General features: G+C 69.3%; 2 protein-coding genes across 2 annotated transcripts; both read left to right on the top strand.

Annotated features, from left to right (window-relative positions):
- Nucleotides 1-685: 685 nt before the first annotated feature.
- Nucleotides 686-4,888, top strand: LOC125332771 (translation initiation factor IF-2-like). Its single transcript, XM_048318027.1, has 2 exons — nt 686-4,106; nt 4,224-4,888. The coding sequence occupies exon 1, from the start codon at nt 2,818-2,820 to the stop codon at nt 3,907-3,909; it is 1,092 nt and encodes a 363-aa protein (XP_048173984.1). The 5' UTR covers nt 686-2,817; the 3' UTR covers nt 3,910-4,106; nt 4,224-4,888.
- A 176-nt stretch (nt 4,889-5,064) lies between these two features.
- PPP1R1B (protein phosphatase 1 regulatory inhibitor subunit 1B) lies at nt 5,065-9,602 on the top strand. Its single transcript, XM_048318035.1, has 8 exons — nt 5,065-5,245; nt 6,372-6,432; nt 6,803-6,825; nt 7,589-7,664; nt 7,780-7,887; nt 8,507-8,575; nt 8,938-9,084; nt 9,172-9,602. Exons 1-8 carry the CDS (start codon nt 5,165-5,167, stop codon nt 9,258-9,260), a joined length of 654 nt encoding a protein of 217 aa, XP_048173992.1. The 5' UTR covers nt 5,065-5,164; the 3' UTR covers nt 9,261-9,602.
- The last annotated feature ends 22 nt before the right edge of the window (nt 9,603-9,624 follow it).

The following is a 9,624-nucleotide window of genomic DNA, read 5'->3' as shown; positions in this document are numbered from 1 at the left end:
CATGCATTATTGATGAATAAGGGTGAGTTCAGGTTGGTGCGATCGGTGTAATTAAATATAAACCTCAAGCTGCCCATTGTTAACGGACAAATTACATTACTATTGTGACACGTGTCGGGGCGCTGCGGCCGGCAAGGGGCTCACGGCCTTGCACCTCCACCCATGGCCCCCGGAGAGGGGGTGTGGGGCAGGAATGGGGACCCCCCAGCACCGGGGCCAGGCCCTTTTCCATCGTGGATCTGTGGGCGGCAAGGGTGGTGATCCACAGGCCCAGGGACGCGTCACCAGCCCACGGATGTGTGGGGACAGCGGGAGAGATGGGGTGTCCCTGCAGGGCCCCAGCGGGGTGGGGGGACACGTGGGGGCTGCACACGCACCGGTGGCACAGCCCTGGCACACACATGAACACACACATGGAAACGTGGACACGCACAGATGACACAGCCCTGGCACACACATGAACACACCCATGGAAACGTGGACACACATGGATGGCACAGCCCTGGCACACACATGGGAACGTGGACACACAGAGATGGCACAGCCCTGGCACACACATGTGCCCATCCCTGCCTCACACACACATCCACACACCCCCAGACTCCTCCTTCCTTGTTCCCTCCTCCCCCACCCAAACACCCCCCTTGCAGCAGGGTAACCCCCCCCCCCACCGTGTCCCCACATCCCTGACCCCCCCTGCATGACCAGAGCCCCCCCAAGGGCACCGCACTGTCCCCTACATCCCTCTGGGATCCCCCTGTGCCAGGCGCCGTGGCTGTGCCCCTTCCCCGCGGGCACCGGGCTCTCCCCGTTGCGTCCCCGGGGACACCCCCACACCCCCACGGGGACAAGTGACAATGACCCCGGGGGGTTGCGGGAGAGCGGCGAGCCCGGCTGTGCCCCCTCGGCCCCCCTCGCCCGGCGCGGGGTGGGGGTGCCAGCTGGAAGCTATTTATTAACCAGTCATGGTTAAATTGGTTTATAAATTAACAGATGTTTTAACTTTATTCTTTCTTCTGGGAATGGAGGCAGCAAACTGGTCTGTGCTGGCGGCCGGGACCCCCCCGGGGGGGGGGGTCAGCGATGGGCTGGGGGGAGCGGGGCTGGGAGCCCCCCTTCAGCCCACCCTGGCAGGGCTCCGTGGGAGCCCCAGGATGAGTTTTGGAGTCCCACCTCCGCAGGAAAGGGGGAGGGTGGGGCTTCAGGCTGTGGAGGGCACGTCCTACAGGTGGGTAAACTGAGGCACATGATGTCCGCCAGGCAGAGGAGACCCCCTGGCTGCCTCTCCGAGTCTCCCCACTGCACCCCTTCCCTCCTGGAACCCTCCGGACCCCCCACATTCCCCCTTTATCCTCCCCGTATTCCCCCACAAAATTCCCCCCTCCAGGGTTTTACCCATCCAGCCCCTCCCGGGCCAGGCACACCCTGGCACTGGGCTCTGTGTGCAGGAACCCCCCCGAACCAGCGCAGCCCCCGCTTAGGTGTGTGCCCACCCCGGGGGATGTTGCCCCAGGACCCCCCAGTGCCCCCAGCCCCCGATCCCACCCCGTGGTGTGGGTGTGAGGCTTGGCGTGGGCCAGTGGCCGGTGGCCAGTGGCCGGTGGCTGCCAACCAGGACGGCTCCAGCCGCGGCTCCGCTCCGGCCACCCCGTGCCAAAGCCCTTGAGCCGCTGCCCGGCCCACGCGGCCGTGCCAGCCCCGGGTGGCCGTGCCAGCCTGGCCATGCCAGCGTCGGGAGTGACATCTGCCACCGCGTGCCGCGGAGCCGACGGGCACACGGGGCTGGTGAGGGCACCGATGGCACCAGGACCAGGCACAGCCCGGGGGGAGCCGCGAGGACGCAGCCCCCTGCCCACCCTCTTGGGGATTCAGGGATGGGACTCCTCCTCGTCGTGCTGGGGACACGGCCACCCCTGTCCTGCCAGGTGTGGGGACACAACGCCCCATCCTGCCGGGAACACAGGGACACAGCCCTTCCTCGTGCCAGCGTTGAAGCCCCCGCATTTTTCCAGGGATAGGGGGCTGCAGAGCCCCCCACATCGCGCTGAGGACACGGGGTTGGAGCCCCCCAGTCGCGATGGGCTATAGAGGTGCAGCCCCCCAGTTCTGCCAGCGCTGGTCAGTGCCTCAGTTTCCCCATCGCACCCCCCAGTGCTGCCCAGTGCCCCTGAGTGGCGCACTGGGGTGCTCCTTCCCCAGCCCCTCTGAAGCCCCATTTAGGAAGGGTCCCTCCCAGGTCCCCCCTTCCCCTCTGCAGCCCCCCGGGATTGTCGCTGAGGGGGTTCCCAGCAGCGAAGGGGTTAAGCCCCCTGCGCGCCCCCCCACCTTTCCACCGCCCCCTCGGGCTCCCACGCGTGCTCTGCTCCCACGCGTGTTCCCACTCCCAGCATCTCCTCTGCGCCCGGGGGAGCACCGGCCCCCACCCGCCGCCCCCGCTGCAGCTCCTGGGGGGCGGCTGCACCCACGGAGGGGTCTTGGGGTGCAGGGGGGGTCTCGGGGGCTCGGTCCAAGGGCAGCTGGAAGGGGACACACGGGAGCGGGGTGAGGGACACCCCCGCAGGGCCGGGCGGGGGACCCGGAGGGGAACACCGGGGTGAGGGGCACTGAGGGGGGGTCTCGGCACCCCCGCCCATTCTGTGGCCACGCCCCCTCGCTGCACAGGCCCCGCCCCCCTGGCACTCACCCTCGGACCGGGCGGTCGTCCCGGTGTGTTTGTCCCCACGATGCGCTGTCCCCACAGGGCCCTGTCCCTACGATGTCCTGTCCCAGTAATGTCCTGTCCCCGTGGCACCCTGTCCCCACAATCCTTTGTCCCTGATGTACCCCATCACCACGACACTCTGTCCCCAGCACACCCTGTCCCCACGATGCTCCAACCCTGGGACACTTCGTCGCCATGGGACCCTCCTGGGGACGATGCTCCACCCCCAGCACACCCTGTCCCCACGATGGTCCATCCTGGGGCATTTCTTCCCCATGGGATCCTGTCCCCACGGTGCTCCACCCCCAGCATACCCCGTCCCCGTGGTGCTCCATCCCTGTGGCAGCCTGTCCCCGTGGCACCCTATCCCCACCATGCTCCGTCCCTGGTGTGCCCCACCACCACGGCGCTCTGTCCCCAGCTCTGTCCCCATCTTGTCCCCACGACTGTCCATCCTCACACCCCTCTGCCCCCGTGACACCGCGCCGCGTCCGTCCCCACGGCTCCGCGGTGGGCGCAGGCTCCGGCTCCTCGCCGGTGCCCGCTGGCGGGGGGCGAGCGCTTCTTCCCTCAACCTGCTGCTATTTTTACTCTCTCTGCGGGAGGATTCGCTGCTGCGCGGAGCTGCAGCCCCCGCGGCACCGCGGCACGGGCACGGGGACGGGCACGGCACGGGGACGGGCACGGCACGGGGTGCCCACGGTACTGTCCCGGCGACGAGCGGGGCCATGTGTGCCACACGTGTGCCTAGAAGGTGCCCCCGTGTTCCAGGCCCGGTGCGGCCCCCCCGTGCCACGCTGCAGGTGCCACCCGCGGGTGACGGTGCGTGGGCGCGGGCGCGGGCGGCGCGTGCCGATCCCGGGGGGCTGCGGGTGCCGGCGCTGCCGCAGCGCAGGGAGGGGAGGGGGCCCGGCCACCCCCTCACACAGCGTCTTCGTGGGTGGGAGAAGCGGGAACAGCAGCGGGATGGAGCCCGGGAACCTGTTGCCATAACGACTCCGGTCCCGGGATGGGGACGGTGCTCAGAGCCTGGCACGGGGACACCCGGCACGGGGACACCCGGCACAGGGCCAGCCAGGGCGCAGGGTGACCGAGGGCCCCTCACCTTGTCGCCAGATTTTGGCCTTCCTGAGGACACTGGGCTCTGCTGGTGCCTGTCCCTGTTGTGTCCCCAGCCGGGTGGTCACTGTGCTGTGCCACAGGGATAAGTTTGTCACCCAGAGCCAGGTTTTGTCACCCGGAGCTGGGCTTTGTCACCTAGAGCTGGGCTTTGCCACTCAGAGCCGAGATTTGCCACCCAGCGCCAAGATTTGTCACCCAGAGCCGGGCTGTGCCGTGTTTTGCCGAGCTTTGCTGCGTGGTGCCGGGCGGGCGGGAGGCTGGTCCATGGCTCGGTGCCACTCGGGTAAATATTTTGCTGGAGCGGCGGCTGCTGGCCCACGGCCACCCGCAGCCGTTGGAGCACCGGGAGATCCGGGGGACGGAGCCAGTTCCCAGCTCCCCCTTCCTCGTTCCTGCTCAGAGGCGGCTTCCATCGACACCGCCCCGGGACATCCCAGGAGGGGACGAGCCGCCGCTCCGGCTGCTGGCGACCCCGCTGTCCCCCTGCATGGGGACCCCCCGGTTGTGCCCCCTCGGTGGGGTCTGGAGAGGTGCCCTCGATGTCCCTCGGTCCCTGCCTGGAATGTGCAGCTCTGGTGCCGAGCGTTGCCCTGGGGGATGGACCCCCCGCTTCCCCAGGGGGAAAATTTTGCGTCCCGTAGGATTTTCTATGGGGGAAATCTCCAAAAGCTGGGGAAGAGCCAGGGCAGGTGGGCACAGCCCTGGGTGAAAACACAGCCACCCACCCCCGGCATCCCGGAGGCTGCAGCTGGGGGTGGGGGGGACCCCCGGCACACAGGCGATGTTTCGGGACTCCCGTGTCCCCACGGATGTCCCCTGTGCATATCCCCAGAGTGGTGTCCCTGTCCCGTGTGGCACAGAGTAGCCGGGGGGCTGGAGGGAATTTTGCCGCTGCCCACACAGGGGTGGGAGCGGCTATCCCCCTGTCCCCTGCCCCCCCACCTCTGGGGAGACTCAGGCACAAGGGACAGGGACACATATGGAGTCACCCGTCCCTGTCCCATCCCAACCGGCCACTGCAGCCGGGGTCCCCCATGGCAAGGAAGGGGTTAAGGACCCCCCACGGGTTGGCTGAACCCCCTGGGGGGCTCCCCAAGGACTCATTACCGCGGCCTCAGCCCCCCTGCCCGGGGAGGGGGGGATGAATAATTCAGCGCCTGGTAGGAAGACGTGTCCTCCCTCCCTCTCCTTCCTCCTCCTCCTCCTCCTCCTCACCGGCTCTGCCTTCCCCACCTCCCGCCACTCTCATTCCTCGCCGTACCGAGCCCCGGGTGCCAGCGAACTCCGCTCGGTAGCGGTGGCAGAGACCCCCCCTGGCTCCGGTGACTCCCGGCCAAGGCCATGGACCCCAAGGAGCGCAAGAAGATCCAGTTCTCCGTGCCGGCCCCCCCCAGCAACCTGGACCCCCGCGCCGTCGAGATGGTGAGGGGGGCGAGCGGGGAGCGGGGCCACCCCGGGGGTCCCTCCTCCGTCCCAGGGCAAAGCGCTGCCGATGACCTCGGGACGAGGAGGGACCCCCGGAATGACCGTGTGGGACGGGAGGGGGACACGGGAGAGCCCCAGGGTGCTGGAGGGAGGCGGGGAGGGACGGGGACGGTGGGGACGGGATGGGGACAGAGCGGGACAGGAGGGAGGGGATGGGATAATGGGGATTGGAGGGGACAGAAGGGACGGGATGGGACAGGGAGAGCAGGACGAGGGGGATCAGAGGGGACAGAGGGGACGGACAAGGCATGGGGTGGGACAAGAGGGATCGGAGGAGACAGGAGGATCGGGATGGGACCGGCAGAGCAGGACAAGGGGGATCGGAGGGGACAGAGGGGACAAGGCAGGGGATGGAAGGGACAGAGGGGACGGGGAGGATGCGTTGGGACAGCTGGGATGGGACAAGCGGGAGGTGGGAGGGGACAGAGGGAGGGAGGGAATGGATCCGGGGGGAGATCGGAGGGAACAGAGGGGACAGAAGGGAGACGATGGGACCGGCAGAGTAGGACAAGGGGGATCGGAGTGGGCAGGGCATGGGAAGGGAGGGACAGACCGGACGGGACTGCGTGGGGGACACAGAAACGGACGGAATGGGGGAGAGACGGGGACAGGACGAGAGAGCTCCAAGGTCCCCGTGGAAGCTGCGGTCCCGCGCAGGGAGAGTTGTGGCGGGGGGACGGGACAGGGACAGGGACAGGACAGGGATGGCACAGGAGAGAAGGGGAGGGATGAGACAGAGGGACAGGATGAGGACAGGGATGGGATGACGGGGACAGGACACGCTGGGGGTCGGTGCAGCCACCCCCACCGGTTGTCCCTGATCCAAGAGGACGTCCCCAGCACACGCCGGACCCAGAGCCGCCCCGGAGGAGCTGGTCTGGGGCTCTCGTGGGGCTGGGACGGACTGGGGACAGCCCGGGGACCCCGCGCCGGGTGGGCTCGTGGCCCTGCACCCACAGGCGCACACACGCTCACACACGTGCAGACACCTGTCCCTGGGGCGCAGGGCAGGGGACAGGGGACCCGGGGCGTCCCCAGCCGGTGACACCCCGCTGTGCCCCAGATCCGCCGGCGGAGGCCCACGCCGGCCATGCTCTTCCAGCTCTCCGAACACTCCTCCCCAGGTGAGCGGGGCAGGGGTGCGGAGCGGGGCAGGGAACGTCCGGCCCAGGGACGGGAGGTGGTGGCAGGGATGGGACATGGTGTCTGTCATGCATGGTGTGGCATGTCTGGGATGGGACATGGTGGCAGGGAGGGGACGTGGTGGGGGGGTGGGATGTAGTGCCACCTTTGGAATGGGATGTCTGGGATGGGACGCAGTGGCGGGGAGAGGACGAGGTGTCACATAAGGAAGAGGGTGGCAGGGAGGGGACGCGGGTCCCCAGCGGGCAGGGTAACCCCTGGAGGGGGGTCCGAGGGTGGGAAGGGCCCTGCCCGGCTCCGCTGGGTGCCAGTGTCCCACTCATCCCTCTCTCCCCGGCGCCGCTGATGCAGAGGACGAGAACCTGCCCTACCAGGTGAGTGGGCGCCGGGATCCCCGACACAGCCCCGCTCCCCCGTCCCGTGTCCCCCGGGGGGGGTTATCGGGGCCCAGTCCCCGCGCCTGGAGCTTATCGGCTCCTTCCCGGCACGGGCACACGGCGCCAGCGCCGGGGACGGGAGCGCGGGATGGGGACATGGAGCTGAGCCAGGCTGTGGAGCTTGGCCGCGGTGCAAACCAGCGCGTGACCGCCGCGGGGTCACTCGCCCCAGTGTCCCCAGTACTGCGTCCCCAGTGCCACATCCCCATGGTGGGGTCCTCATCGAGGCGTCCCAAACACAAGGTCTCCATAACAGGGTCCCCATCAGGGCCACCCCAGCACCACATCCTCATGGCAATGTCCCCATCGTGGGGACCCCAACGCCACGTCCTCAGGGCAGTGTCTCTACAATGGGGGTCCCCAGCATAGGATGCCCATGGAGGGGTCCTCAGGACGGTGTCCCCAATACCCCATGCCCAAAGCAAGGTCCCCGCCCCAGGGTCCCCATTGTGGGGTCCCCAGTGCAGGGTCTCCATGGCAGGGTCCCATCATGGTGTCCCCAACACCATGTGCCCAGTGCCACATCCCCTTAAGCAGGGTCCTCATTGCTGGGGAGGGGGTGGGTGTCAGCCTTGGGTCCCCATCGCAAGACCCCCATCGCAGCCCCCCACATGGCCGGGGAGGTCCTGGCTCTCCCGGGGCTGCGGTGACCCCCGGGGGGACACCAGGCCCCCCCACCCAGACGCCGCTCCCCCCGCAGCGCTCGTCGGGCGAGGGCTGCCTGCTCAAACCAAAGAGGACCAACCCGTGTGCCTACACCCCGCCCTCGCTCAAAGGTACCTCCCGCGGGGGGAACGGCGGCTCGGGGGCAGCGGGGGGGCTGGGGGGACACCCCAGTGCTCCCAGTGCTCCCAGTGCTCCCAGTGCCCGGTGACACCGGCGTCTCCCTAGCGGTGCAGCGCATCGTGCAGTCCCACCTGGAGAGTGGCATGGGCGGGGGTGACAGCTCCGACGGGGAGCCCGATGACGGCTGCGACCCCGACAGTGCCCTCGAGTCTGGTGAGGGGGACGGGCGTCATGGGGATGGGGCTGCCGGAGCCCAGGGGATGTGGGGACATGGATGCCGGAGCCTGGGGGACACAGGGATATGGGGAGGGGGATTCTGGAGCCCAAGGGATGTGGGGATGTGTCGGTGGGGCCGCTGGAGTCTGGGGCATGGGGACGGGGGACTGCCAGAGGCCAGGGGACAAGGGGACACGGGGACATAGAGACAAGGATGCCGGAGCCCAGGGGATATGGGGACAAAGGGACAAGGCTTCTGGAACCCAGCTAACATGGGGATAGGATTGCTGGAGCCGGGGGGACACGGGGAGATGGGGACGGGGCTGCTGGAGCAGGGACAGGGGTCATCATCCCCTGTAGCGCTCGGGGACAGGGCGTGTGCCGGGATTGGGACACGGACTGGCTGCTCCCGGGGCTTCCTGTCCTTGCTGCCTACTCGCCCGCCGGCGAGGCCACCACGTCCCCCCGTCGGGCCGTGTCCCCGTCCCCCGCGGGGCCGGGTGACGCCAGCCGGACCCCCGGCCGCTGTGTGACGCGGCATCGCCCGGCCCCGGCGGTGCCCCGGTGCCGCGCGTGCCTCGCGGTGCCCCGGCCTCATCGACCCCCGCCCGGGCAGCTCCGGGGAGCCAGGGCAGAGCCGAGCGCAGCTACTTCCCCGCCGGGCTCAAGGCGCACAAGCGGAAAGGTAACGGGATGGGGACGGGGGTGGCGGAGGGATGGAGATGGGAGTGACGAGGGCACAGGGATGGAGGAAGGATGGGGACGGCCGGAACATGGGAGGAACAGGGATGGCAGAGGGGTGGCAGGAGCATGGGCATGGTGGTGGGATGGCGATGGCGGAGGAACAGGGGTGGCCGGAGGAATGGGGATGGCAGAAGGATGAGGATGATGGGGACACAGGGACAGTGAGGGGATGTGGCTGCTCGTTGCATCCCCTCACCTGGGGATGCCAGGCGGGCACCGGGACTCGGGGTCCCGTCCCCCCCGCGCCTCAGCGGGGTCACCTCACACTGGGGATCCCCGGGGCCACCGTGCTGGCTCCTACAGGCGGGCAGAAGGTGTCCTTTGCCGGCGGCATCGACGAGCGCGAGGAGGACCTGAAGTCGCTGACGGTGTCGGAGATCCCCGAGGACCCCGAGGGAGCGGAGGATGACGAGGAGGAGCCGGGGCAGGAGCAGGACGGTGGCACCGGGGGTACGTGGGGCATTACCCCCCCACCCCCTATCCCTGCTGTCCCCGGTGCCACCACGCCCGGTGCTGACGCCCCGTTTCTGTCCCCAGAGCGGCGACACGTTGGCTTCGCCGAGGTGCCCTCACGCCCCATCGGCACCGAGCGCCACTCGCCCACCTACCCGCTGGGCACCAGTTAGCTGGCACCGGGCACCGGGCACCGGCCCCCCGGCCCCCCCGGCCCCCGCAGCTTCGCCTGTGCCCCCCGGCTGCCCCCGCCCGCTGCCTGCGCTTCGTCTGCCGTGCGCCACGTGCCGTGCGCCATGTGCCGTGTGCCGCGCCATGCTGGGCCGCGCCGGGACACGTCGGGACCCCCGGCCACGGCCGCCCCCTCCCCACGGGCCTTGTGCCCCCCCGGCTGCCGGCGCAGGAGCCGGGGATGGGACCCCCGGGCGCTGGTGGGGTCTGGGCCCCCCCCTGGCTGCTGCCCCCCGGCCCCCACCGAGCAGAGACCCCCGCCCGCAATAAACGGCTGTACAGAGGCTGGAGCGTGTTTGGGGGGGC

The sequence above is a fragment of the Corvus hawaiiensis genome, chromosome 1, assembly GCF_020740725.1.
Source record: "Corvus hawaiiensis isolate bCorHaw1 chromosome 1, bCorHaw1.pri.cur, whole genome shotgun sequence".
In the NCBI taxonomy this organism is placed as follows: Eukaryota; Metazoa; Chordata; class Aves; order Passeriformes; family Corvidae; genus Corvus; species Corvus hawaiiensis.
This window is presented reverse-complemented; position numbering and strand designations above follow the sequence as displayed.